This window comes from Salmo salar, chromosome ssa13, assembly GCF_905237065.1.
Source record: "Salmo salar chromosome ssa13, Ssal_v3.1, whole genome shotgun sequence".
In the NCBI taxonomy this organism is placed as follows: domain Eukaryota; kingdom Metazoa; phylum Chordata; class Actinopteri; order Salmoniformes; family Salmonidae; genus Salmo; species Salmo salar.
In genome coordinates this window covers 23,104,363-23,117,582 of record NC_059454.1, presented here as the reverse complement: position 1 = coordinate 23,117,582, position 13,220 = coordinate 23,104,363, and the positions used below count along the sequence as shown (strand labels likewise).

The 13,220-nt window shown below is 42.7% G+C and overlaps 1 protein-coding gene across 1 annotated transcript in view; it reads left to right on the top strand.

The window, feature by feature from the left end:
- The first annotated feature begins 433 nt into the window (after positions 1–433).
- LOC106566675 (fibulin-2) overlaps positions 434–13,220 on the top strand; it is a 104,593-nt gene continuing 91,806 nt past the window's right edge. The window contains exons 1-2 of the mRNA XM_014134937.2: positions 434–582; positions 7,472–9,093. Of these exons, the coding sequence (XP_013990412.2) occupies positions 7,602–9,093 (1,492 nt within the window). The 5' untranslated portion in view covers positions 434–582; positions 7,472–7,601. The remainder of the gene's footprint in view (positions 583–7,471; positions 9,094–13,220) is intronic.

Genomic DNA, 13,220 nt, shown 5'->3' with positions numbered 1-13,220 from the left:
CCGCATGGATCATGTGATATTTTCTTATTGAGTGAGAAGATTTGCAGGAGATTTTGATTATTGTGTGTGACTTGTAGCCTTTTTAGCCTATCCTTTATCCTTTTCAAGGTAATCAAATGGGCAAAATATGGCCATAATAGTTTTTGGTTGATTCAGCTGGAATTATAAGAGCTACACAAAAATGTCTCAATAATTAAAATATAAATTGCGCCAGGGAAAATGACTGCATTCATCAGTAAACACAAGTGCAATGGCTAATATTGGAATATGACAGCAAGCAGCCTATTTCAGTAAAGTAAAAGAGCAACGAGATGCAAGGAGTAGGGGATTGGAATTCGTTCAAGCGTGAATCAGTAGCGTAATAAACTAGAGGCGCGAAGTTATTCCAGACTTCTAATTTTCCAAAGTATTAGGAGAGCAAAGAAAGTTTTTGTTCCGCCCTTTCCTCTCTCCCTTCGCAGAGAGCGCTTGCACATCCCCCTTCTCTTTAGAACGCGCACAACTAACTTCGGGGACAACCGCTGGCCAGTAGATAATACAGGATAGTCTACCCGTCGCACAGTGACAGAACTGAGACGCAAGGTAAATATACACTTTTCAATCACTGCCTTTGTACACATCATTGTGAAAATGTGTTTATGTGCTAACCTTATATAAGAGACTGCATGAGATTCTTTCCATGATGTAAAACATGTAAGAAGTATGGTGTTTTCCCACATTTCTACCCATCAGTTGTGTGCATGGCTTGGCATGACAGCATGTCACTGACTTGAACAGATTTGTCAGGCTATATTTTAGTTCCTTTCTCCAAATAACTAAGATATCAGCATTTTAATAATATATTAAGTTATGCCTATTTCACACTTATTTGTTAAAACACAGAGAAAATGGGTTTAAATCATGTTTCAAATATAAAATAATGCAGTATTCTCTTCAATTATCCTTGAAGTCTAATACTTATATCAATGTGTATGGAATGACAAAGTGTAAACAGTAATATTTGTTAAAAGTGATTTGGATTTATTTGAATTTGTGCACCTTATCACCCCTCAGGCTACTGACTTAATCACATTCAAGACATTCTTATGCAAAGTATACCAGATAACTTCAGTCTATCTTTAAATCTTTACAACAGTCAGAAAATACAGTATTTCAAAACCCTAAGACTAACCACAAACAGTACTGTTGAGAACTTTTCCTGATATTCATTATCATGTTAAATGTTTTCTGTGTCCTGGCAAGAGTTGTGGTTGACAAAAGGTGGAGAGTGGGATGAGCAAGCCAAGCCCACAACCATTGTTTTCAGAAGCTTTGGACATTGTGTGAACAGATTGTACGTTTTTCAATGTACTTTGTTTCATTGAAACAAATGAGTATTATCTATGTAAGCAAAGATACAGTGGCCAGATGTATCTTCTATTCACTTTAGCTTCTTATCACAGATTCTGATAGTGGTTGTGCGTGACATATTTATACAATCAGTTTTATTTTCCCAGACAGACTTTCTATTTCTTTTTTGAATCTCACTCTAAGATGTGGCAGACATAGGAACAATCATGCCAATTGTCTTCACATGCCATGTGCTGAATTCAACATAATTAAAACACCAAACCAGTGGGGCACATGCCAGTCAAGACTGTGAGACCTGAAATGATTCCTTACCCGCTGCATACAAAGCCATCATTGATTGTCTAAGTGGTGCATTAGTCTGTGCTGCAGTCCTTCTCATTCTGTGGTCTGGTATGATGAAGAGAGAGACGTAGCCCCAGATGTGAGAGAGGTAGCCAGAACCAATGTTTTACTTTCAATTGGATGTCTGATGGCTCTCAAAAGCTTTGAATTTGAAAAAACGTTGAATTTGGAAAAGGAGATTGTAATATTTCATTTTGAAAACCTCTGCACTTGGCTGTGACTGCTATAACCAGTTAACTGTGCGCTTGGTTGAGTTTGACACTGAGGGGTTGTGTTAGTGTATGATGACAGAATCCTCACTGAAGGGAAGGCTGTGCATGGTCCCTTATATAATCAGCAATGGAGGAATTTGCTCCTAGATAATAGGATGCCTCAACACAGAGCAGCACACTTTGGCATACTTACAGTCCATAACACTATATAGGTTGATAAACTCAACATTCTTATTCAAATATATTTAAACATAGTAATATAATATGTCAGGAGCATAGTATTTTAGAATATGTTGATATAGAAAACATTGACTGTATGCAGTTATGAGTTGCTTTGAGAGTTTAAAGACGTGTCAGTGCAGGTTTCTCCATACAACCAATGTACACACGAGCGTGTCTATTGAGTAAAATATACCATGTCAACACAGGGGGATTTTTGCCCTCCCAAACTGCTCCACCACATGTTGGAATCTATGCACCAGCAAGCTGTTTCTTAGCACTAAGGGGGCACTATGTGTGTCTTTTGAGTCTAACTAACACTGTTAATATTCCTCAACTGACTGTTAAGCTCAGTGTTAAAGATTTCTAAAATGTCAGGAGTAGATCGAATATCGGTTTTTATACACAGAATGTTTCACTTACAACAGGAATGTATTTTGGAAAATAACTTGTGAAATCATAAAACAGATTTCTTTGCTTGAAATGTCGCAGTGTCTCTTATAACTGGACCAAGCACACGAGCAGTGGAGGAAAACAGGAAAAGTGAAATAGAAAACTTAGTTTTCAATAATATGTTCTCTGATTTGAAGTCACATCAATGACTTGGATGACACACGAGTATAGAATTGTCTGAATAACCAATCTGAATATGGATAACTGCAAAGATTGTTCAGTGCAATAGTGTAAGAAATTCATCTTATCAAGAACTTACACACTTCCCACATTCTGAATTGCAGATTTGGAAGCGATCGGGCACTATCAACAAGCCTACTACTGTATTGTGTTAGACCAGTGGTTCCCAAACTTTTTATAGTCCCATACCCCTTCAAACATTCAACCTCCAGCTGGGTACCCCCTTTAGCACCAGGGTCAGTGCACTCTCAAATGTTGTTTTTTGCCATCATTGTAAGCCTGCCACACACACACTATACGATACATTTACAGTGAGGGAAAAAAGTATTTGATCCCCTGCGGATTTTGTACGTTTGCCCACCGACAAATAAATGATCAGTCTATAATTTTAATGGTAGGTTTATTTGAACAGTGAGAGACAGAATAAGACCAAAAACATCCAGAAAAACGCATGTCAAAAATGTTATAAATTGATTTGCATTTTAATGAGGGAAATAAGTACTTGACCCCTCCGCAAAACATGACTTAGTACTTGGTGGCAAAACCCTTGTTGGCAATCACAGAGGTCAGACGTTTCTTATAGTTGCACACATCTCAGGAGGGATTTTGTCCCACTCCTCTTTGCAGATCTTCTCCAAGTCATTAAGGTTTCGAGGCTGACGTTTGGCAACTCGAACCTTCAGCTCCCTCCACAGATTTTCTATGGGATTAAGGTCTGGAGACTGGCTAGGCCACTCCAGGACCTTAATGTGCTTCTTATTGAGCCACTCCTTTGTTCCCTTAGCCGTGTGTTTTGGGTCATTGTCATGCTGGAATGCCCATCTACGACCCATTTTCAATGCCCTGGCTGTGGGAAGGAGGTTCTCACCCAAGATTTGACGGTACATGGCCCCGTCCATCGTCCCTTTGATGCGGTGAATTGTCCTGTCCCCTTAGCAGAAAAACACCCCCAAAGCATAATGTTTCCACCTCCATGTTTGACGGTGGGGATGGTGTTCTTGGGGTCATAGGCAGCATTCCTCCTCCTCCAAACACGGCGAGTTGAGTTGATGCCAAAGAGCTCCATTTTGGTCTCATCTGACCACAACACTTTCACCCAGTTGTCCTCTGAATCATTCAGATGTTCATTGGCAAACTTCAGACGGGCATGTATATGTGCTTTCTTGAGCAGGGGGACCTTGTGGGCGCTGCAGGATTTCAGTCCTTCACGGCGTAGTGTGTTACCAATTCTTTTCTTGGTGACTATGGTCCCAGCTGCCTTGAGATCATTGACAAGATCCTCCCGTGTAGTTCTGGGCTGATTCCTCACCGTTCTCATGATCATTGCAACTCCATGAGGTGAAATCTTGCATGGAGCCCCAGGCCGAGGGAGATTGACAGTTCTTTTGTGTTTCTTCCATTTGCGAATAATCGCACCAACTGTTGTCACCTTCTCACCAAGCTGCTTGGCGATGGTCTTGTAGCCCATTCCAGCCTTGTGTATGTCTACAATCTTGTCCCAGACATCCTTGGAGAGCTCTTTGGTCTTGGCCATGGTGGAGAGTTTGGAATCGGATTGATTGATTGCTTCTGTGGACAGGCGTCTTTTATACAGGTAACAAAGTGAGATTAGGAGCACTCCCTTTAAGAGTGTGCTCCTAATCTCAGCTTGTTACCTGTATAAAAGACACCTGGGAGCCAGAAATCTTTCTGATTGAGAGGGGGCCAAATACTTATTTCCCTCATTAAAATGCAAATCAATTTATAACATTTTTGACATGCGTTTTTTTGGATTTTTTTGTTGTTATTCTGTCTCTCACTGTTCAAATAAACCTACCATTAAAATTATAGACTGATAATTTCTTTGTCAGTGGGCAAACGTACAAAATCAGCAGGGGATCAAATACTTTTTTCCCTCACTGTATTAAACGTAAGAATGAGTGTGTGTTTTTGTCCAACCTGGCTTGTGGGAAGTGACAAATAGCTCTTATAGGACCAGGGCACAAATAATAATATAATAATCAATAATTTTGCTCTTTATTTAACCATCTTACATATAAAACCTTATTTGTTCATCGAAAATTGTGATTAACTCACCACAGGTTAATGATAAGGGTATGCTTGAAAGGATGCACATACAGTAACTCTGCAATGTTGGGTTGTATTGGGTTGTCTTAAATCATTTTCCACACACAGTCTGTGCCTGTATTTAATTTTCATTCTAGTGAGGGCCGAGAATCCACTCTCACGTAGGTATGTGGTTGCAAAGGGCATCAGTGTCTTAACAGCGCAGCCCAATCCAGAAATATGGCAGAGGTTTCTGATTTAAATTCAATTTTCACAGAACTGCTTGTTGCAATTTCGATGAGGCTCTCTTGTTCAGATATTGGTAAGTGGACTGGAGGCAGGGCATGAAAGGGATAACGAATCCAGTTGTTTGTGTCATCCGTTTCGGGAAAGTACCTGCGTAATTGCGCACCCAACTCACTCAGGTGCTTCGCTATATCACATTTTACATTGTCCGTAAGCTTGAGTTCATTTGCAAACAAAAAATCATACAATGATGGAAAGACCTGTGTGTTGTCCTTGTTAATGCAGACAGAGAAGAGCTCCAACTTCTTAATCATAGCCTCAATTTTGTCCCGAACATTGAATATAGTTGTGGAGAGTCCCTGTAATCCTAGATTCAGATCATTCAGGCAAGAAAAAACATCACCCAGATAGGCCAGTCGTGTGAGAAACACATCATCATGCAAGCGGTCAGACAAGTGAAAATGATGGTCAGTAAAGAAAACTTTAAGCTCGTCTTTCAATTAAAAAGACGTGTCAATACTTTGTCCCTTTATAACCAGCGCACTTCTGTATGTAAAAGCGTTACATGGTCGCTGCCCATATCATTGCATAGTGCAGAAAATACACAAGAGTTCAGGGGCCTTGCTTGAACAAGGTTAACCATTTTCACTGCAGTGTCCAAAACGTCTTTCAAGCTGTCAGGCATTCTCTTGGCAACAAGAGCCTCTCGGTGGATGCTGCAGTGTACCCAAGTGGCGTCGGGAGCAGCTGCACTAGCGTTACCACTCCACTATGTCTCCAAGTCATGGCTTTTGTGCTATCAGTACAGATACCAACACATCTTGCTCAAAACTCCTGTGGCTTATTTTTCAGATTGGCATGTTTTGTTTCTAAATGTCTGCGCAAGAGGGAAGGTTTCATTGAGTTGTGAGATAGTACTTTTGCACATATAACACACTGTGGCTGAGGAAAGGCACTACTCCCAATATAAGTGAACCCCAAATCAATGTAGTTCTCATCATATTTGCGCCTCTTCGATGGTCCAACGTCTTTGTCTGTTGTTCGGTGCTTTCCCGGGTAAGGGGGCAGTAGCTCTTAGCTGCATCAGATTCACAACTGTCAGTGTCCATGCTAGCTGGGCTAACAACAAATGTAGAATTACTGATGCTAGCATTGGATGTGTTCGTGGAAGCAGAACAACTTGTGTCGTCGACAGGTGCAGGTGTAGTACTGCTGGTAGTAGCAGTACTACCAGTAGAGCTGGTATGTGTCTTACTTTTTTCAACCATTTATCCATTTTCGAGCAAACTGAATAAGCAGCAGCTCAATTGGCTACATACGGACCGTTAGTGGAATTCCCGCGAGAGAGTAACGGTTAATGTGATCGGATGTTCATTATTTGACTAGGCTACCTGTATTTGACATTGTGTTGTTATTTCGCTGAACTCTAGATGGTTTAATTTTATTTTTGGCAGTGAAACGAGGTTACTCAGGTGAGAAAAAAACCTCACCCAAATGTTTAGCCCCGTTGGAAAATATAAATGGACAGAATCTGTTATTTTATTTTATGTTAAAATATTTTTTTTAAATGTGAATCACATTTTCATTTGGCGTACCCCTGACGGCATTGTGGGTGCCCCAGTTTGGGAATAGCTGTGTTAGAGGATTAGCTTAGCTCTCTGTTTATTATTGTATCTGTTGAAGTTGTTCATGCTCTGTCAGGTGCAGTACTGTAGGTGGAGTACTTTCATCTGTTAGTGTTCCTAACAACTTGTTACTGTACCTCAACAATACCCTCTTCATCTTAAAGGAACTTAACTTTGTAAAGCATTTTACAAGGCAATATTAAATTAAGTTGATATTGTTGCTGATAAACAATCTTCTGCTCCAAGCACTCTGTCAACTGTTTATGTGTGGGCCTCCAATTGTATTGTATTGTTTTGGAAGGTTTTGTTATTTCAGCCTTGCTTTTCTAACTGTGGAAAGTTTGTCTAGGGTTGTCCATATTTCCCCCCAACCCTATCCGGCGTTACCTGTAGCCAAATGTCCATGCCAATGTAATGTAAACCACAGCATGCATCCACAGCTGTGCTGTGACCCAAGAGAGTGGGCATGGAAAAACATACATTAGCTCAATGGTCAATTTTAGTCTAGGCATAATGACAGTAATGTTAGCTAGTTTAAACACACTGGTGGGACCTAGTTCAAATGAAATCAAATATAAGTTTATTTGACACGTACACAGGTTACAGCAGCTGTAAACAGTGCAGCCAAATGCTTACCTGCAGCTTCCTCAACAATGCAGTTCAAATACCAATACCAATAATATCAAAAGTCAATCAAAAACAAAAAGTAGAAGGAACAGACAACTTGGTGATTACCTTATGGTTCTGTCACTACAGTAACATAACAGAACAGATGTTATGCCTCTTTCATTCTCACAGGTTGAAGGAGGCCATTTGAAATCGGACCTTCAACATCATTCTCACTCTTGTTCGACTGCAGAGGACTGGGTACAATTGTTATCAACAAATTCAATTTTCAACATTTGTTCTTGGGGGACTTTTATGCAAAATGAACCAGAAGAATGTGATGCTGTTTCAATGTGTGCTCCTGTTGTGGCTGGGCACCTGTCTAAGCCAAAGGGACTGTACAAGCGTGGATTGTCCAGTGTTGGACAACTGCATTGAGGAGGTTTTGGAGAAGGGAGCTTGCTGTGCCACCTGTGTTAAAATAGGATGCTCATGTGAAGGTTACCAGTACTATGACTGCATCCATGCAGGATTCCGGAATGGTAAAGTTCCAGAGGGAGAATCTTACTTTGTGGATTTCGGAAGCACAGAATGTTCTTGTCCACAGGGAGGCGGGAGGATCGGGTGCCATTTCATCCCGTGTCCCGAGATCCCTCCAAACTGCATCGCTGTTGCGGAACCCGCGGATGGATGTCCGCAGTGCGAGCGCATTGGCTGTATCCATATTAACCAGAAATACGAGGCAGGTCACTCCTTCCAGATGGACCCTTGTCAGGTGTGTCACTGTCCTAATGATGGCGGGAGCCTGATGTGTTCCCCTATCCCTGACTGTGACTCGGGTAACGTTAAGAAGCCCATGATAGCAACAACCACACAGAACAACGACCCTCCGAGAGACCTCAGCAAACTGCATGATAACAAACAGACAAGCCCGCTAGACCCATTCGCCACCGCTAACACCCTACCTCTTTACAAAGAGGAGCCATCCGTCCTGGATGAAGATGAGGATTATGACTACACACTGCCTGACCCCACATCTACCACTCCACAAAACCTGGTCCAGCCAACAGAATCTACCACTCCACAAGACCTGGTCCAGCCAACAGAATCTACCACTCCACAAGATCTGGTCCAGCCAACAGAATCTACCACTCCACAAGACCTGGTCCAGCCAACAGAATCTACCACAGTGTCACCATCCTATGCTGAGACAAGCTCTTCTCCTTATGAGATTTTTAATGACCTGAGGCAGGAGCTGAGAGAGAGACTAGGAACATACGATCAGGAGCGAACAGAGGAGGCGACCGTTACTGAGGATCCACATCACATAGATCAGACCACCTCAATGGCCCAGGGTGAGTCAACAACATCAACAACTAAACAGGAAGTGACCTCAGAGAGCCAAAGGCGTCAACAGGAGGTTGTTGACCGGGACAGCAGGCATCACAGAGACAGTGACAGAATGATGAAGAGTGACAGTTCGGAGGACGTCACACCAACTGTCCGTAGTGACAAGGGAGTGAGACACACTGGCCTCCACGAACAAAGAGACAGCCACAGCAGTCACCACCATGATGGCAGTCCTTTATCCCAAAGTCATGGAAGGCACCTTGAGGAGCAGCGTGAGAAGCAGCGTGAGCAGCCCAGAACGCCCCAGAGTAAACCTGACCAGGAGTCTTCATTCCCCACAGAGAAGTTCAGCCCGACCAGCAGAGCTCCTGTCACGAGGGAGGAGGGAGTCCAGCTGGCCAGGAGACAGCCCCACACCCTCTTCAACTACCAGGGCCCAAACGAACAGCCTGGAAACACTGAGGGTAAGTCAACAACACTAATATGGCCACTGTGCTTTTGGTATAGTTGATATTGAACAGCTCTACCTGTCCACAGTCTAAAACAATAAGGTACTGCCGATATGTTTCTATTCATTTTCTATAATTACTTTATTTAACGTGAGTAAATCACATACAATGACCTTTGAGACCTAGCGAAAGGCACTATACATGACAGCAGTTCTTGTATATGCAATTTGTTAATTCATTAAAAGATAGGAACTACATTCATCAAATGAAATGGTTTGTGCCTGTGACAACAGTAGCCCAGTGTTAGAGCCTCAGATGATTTACTGTCCTATTTCTCTTACATCCTGTGTTCAATGTAGGAATTCTTAATCAGTCTATAGTAGCTACTACTGTAGCTGGCGCTGGGTCCAGGAAATGCTAGGGTTCATGGAAAGCATATGGTCCCTAGACAGTGAGTCTTCAACTTTCCTACTCACAACAGGGGTTGGAGATAACCATGCTTGTCTTTTTTTAATTAATTTTTTTACTCATTTTAGTTAGGCATTTTATCAAATGGAAATTCCTTAGGATAACCTCTCAATAAAGGACTACAATGGAGGCATTTGGAGAATTCAAGGATGTTTCCATGTTTTCTTTAATTCAAACCCAAAGTGACAGATTGATAAAGTATTGTGACATTTCCGTATCTTCCTTGTGACGTCTACATCAGTGCCTTCCATCCTTCCAGGAGCCTCCTGAACACCGCTTAGCTTCTGTAGCAGTGTCACTCATGTACCATCATCAGTAAGCTCTCAGAGCTAGCAGGCCTCCCCAGGGCATAAATACTGTACAAGAGCAGCTTCTGAGATGGACAGCAGATGATGAAGACATTAGTTAAATGTCTGGAGGATGGGTTAAGAGGGTACAGTGTTCATAGAGAATACCTATCTCTGCTTTCAACTTGAGGTCTTCTCGTCTGTGACACATTCATAGGTAGTAGCTGTGATTGTGTATGCCCTCTAAATGGAGACTGTGTGGGGCCTCCAATATGTTGGAAAGTCTTCTCATCAAATCAGGTTTCACCCTGAGAGAAAAACCCCTCAATCAGATCATGAGATTCCTATAGGGTTTATGGGTTTACCTTTCATAATGTTTACAGTAATAAAGTGATTTGAACTGAATAAACTCCATGTAATTTCATCATCACCGCCACTGTACAGCTACTGAATTACGAACTAGGTCAGAGTTATGGGAGTTCGGACTCTTGTACTATACTGTAAGTAGGTATCGTGTAACAAACAGTCATCTGTGGATTTTCCCAGCCTCAGCAAGCCATCCTGCTTTGCTACACTATCACTGTTCAGACCTGTTGGTATTTTTCTCTGCTTTCAGCATAGGAATGTATAGTATGTATTAGCTGTATGGGGTGTTTCTTTGGGAGTTAGCACAAGAGATACCTGTCACATACATTCCATGCGGAGAGGCTAGATTCTACAGGTCACGGATAGAGTCTGGACTCACGAGAGCAAAGAAAGAAATATGTCAGTTCTTGTCTTCCTCAGTGGCATTGGTGTTTACAATTCACACAATTTGTTTACAAAGGCAAGGCGAAGGTCTGGTCAACTTCTCCAGTATGCCTTATGCCTGCCTGTGAGTAAATATCCCCCCGGCCTGCCTTGGCTGCAGTGCAACACGTAGATTTGTCTTGACAGATGCCCTCAACTGTTTTTCACGCTGCATATCAGAATATTAGGATATCATCCAAAAATGAAATGGTAGATTACTGTTGCTTCACGGTAGGTTGACTGAGACAGTCTGAGTTCATTCACATCCATGCTTGTCAAACACACCCTTAGTATCTCTGCCCTGTTTGGAGCAGCGACATAGAGATGACTGGCCTGGCTACTGTCCAGCCCCTGGGTAAAACTGTAATTGTTAAGCAGGGCCGGACTACCGCATTTGGGGCCTTGTGGCCCCTTCCTCCAGGGGGCCCCCAACCCATTTTTTTTGTTGCAGTTTTAAAGAGAATTTCCTGATATTCTACACATTTTGCCATGATGCTGAGAGAAAATGTTGCAGTTTTAAAGCTAATTTACTGCCATTCTATACATTTTGCCATTTCTTATGACGTGTTCATATGCTTGACCACCAGGGTGCCACCAACCCCCCTCCCCCCAGAAAAAGTATTCGGGCCCCATGGAGGTTGGGGGCCCCAGAGCACATGCCCTGCTTGCCTGGCCCTGTTGTTACTGTAAGGGTCAGAGGTCATGGTCACTGGGTGAAGGGAAAGCGGTTCCAGCATGGTGACATCCTTAAGGACAGGAAGAGACTCAGTTGACAAGGCCCTGAATAATGCCTGTTATCAACCCCCTTTAGGGCAGCATGCCAGAGTCTTTGGGAGAGGAAAGGAGAAAGCATCGACTACAAAAACACAACTATTTTTCACTACACATAAACCGGCCTAGTTTCTATTGAAGTAAAATATATATATATATATTTTAGAGTCAATAACTACCCTGCTCCGTCTGGAGTCTGGGCTGCTACCCTCCCTCTACCAGTTAGGGGGGTTTCAAGTTGTGGGGGTTTCTTGGCACTCCGAGGCTGTCATGGCCGTGTTGGTGTAGGATTTCACAGGGGGTTGTACCTGAAAAGGGCATAATACACATGTGATGAATGAGACCTCTGTTGTGGCCTGATTGCCAGGCGCTACTCGCTGGTCCCTCATGAGCCACTGTGATTACGCTTCTCCCATGAGGCACTGGGCCTCCCAATCCAACCATTAATCACTGGAGCTCCGCTAGACTTTCACACTCTTCTCCTGCTCATCAAGAAACTTACTTAGCCTACTCAACCAAGCCATTTTGGGATCGATTTGTTAAAACAGGCATAGGAAAATGTAAGGCGTGTACAAAACGTTCAAGTCATTTTGGACTTTTGTCCAAAACTCAATTTTCAGTAGCCACTATGCTGTACTTTGTGCCCTCATTATTTGTGTCAGGGATATAGCAAGGAGGACATTTGTATCATTGCCGCTCACAACACCTACTGTTGCATCCAGGGCCGGATTAAGAAATCATAGGCCCCAGGACTTTGTTTTTTTATATAGGCCCCGCCCATCCTCACTTCCCGGCACACCATCATTTTCTGTAAACAAATCCGTGCACCAAGATGCAATTCGATGTGTGATAAATTTACTGTTGAAGAAAAAGCCGCTTTATAATAAAGCCATAATAACATTTGCAATGTGGCATAGCCTACAGTTGAGCAGAGGCGTTTTTAGGATTTCCACACATGGGGAACATGTTAGCAATTCTACTTAAATTTACATGATAGAACACATTAGCTGAATCTTTTTTAATACTATATAAATTACCAAAATGAGTGGCTACACTAACAATCTGAGATCAACAGGTCTTGAATTCAAACAAACAATAGCCAAGGCCACTGAAACGTCACGCAGATTGAACAATATTAAGAGGCAATGTAAGTGCTGTTATTGTGAAGTGGAAAAGTCTAGGAGCAATGATGGCTCAGCTGCGAAGTGGTAGGCTACAGAAGCTCACGGAACGGGACTGCTGAGTGCTGAAGCGCGTAGCTCGTAAAAATGGTCTGTCCTCAGTTGCAACACTCACTACCGAGTTCCAAACTGCCTCTGAAAGCAACGTCAGCAAAATAACTGTTCATCGGGAGCTTCATGAAATGGGTTTCCATGGCTGAGCAGCCGCACACTAGCCTAAGATCATCATGCGCAATGCCAATCATCGGCTGGAGTGGTGTAAAGCTTGTCGCCATTGGACTCTGGAGCAGTGGAAATACGTTCTCTGGAGTGATGAATCACGCTTCACCATCTGGCAGACTGACAGATGAATCTGGGTTTGGCAGATGCCAGGAAAATGCTGGAAAAAATGGTCTGGGGCATTTTGTCATGGTTCGGGCTAGGCCCTGTAGTTTCAGTGAAGGGAGATCTGAACGCTACAGCATACAATGACATTCTAAACAATTCTGTGCTTCCAACTTTGTGGCAACAGTTTGGGTAGGCCCTTTCCTGTTTCAGCATGACTATGCCCTGTGCACCAAGCAAGGTCCATACAGAAATTGTTTGTCAAGATCGGTGTGGAAGAACTTGACTGGCCTGCACAGAGCCCTGACCTCAACCCCATCAA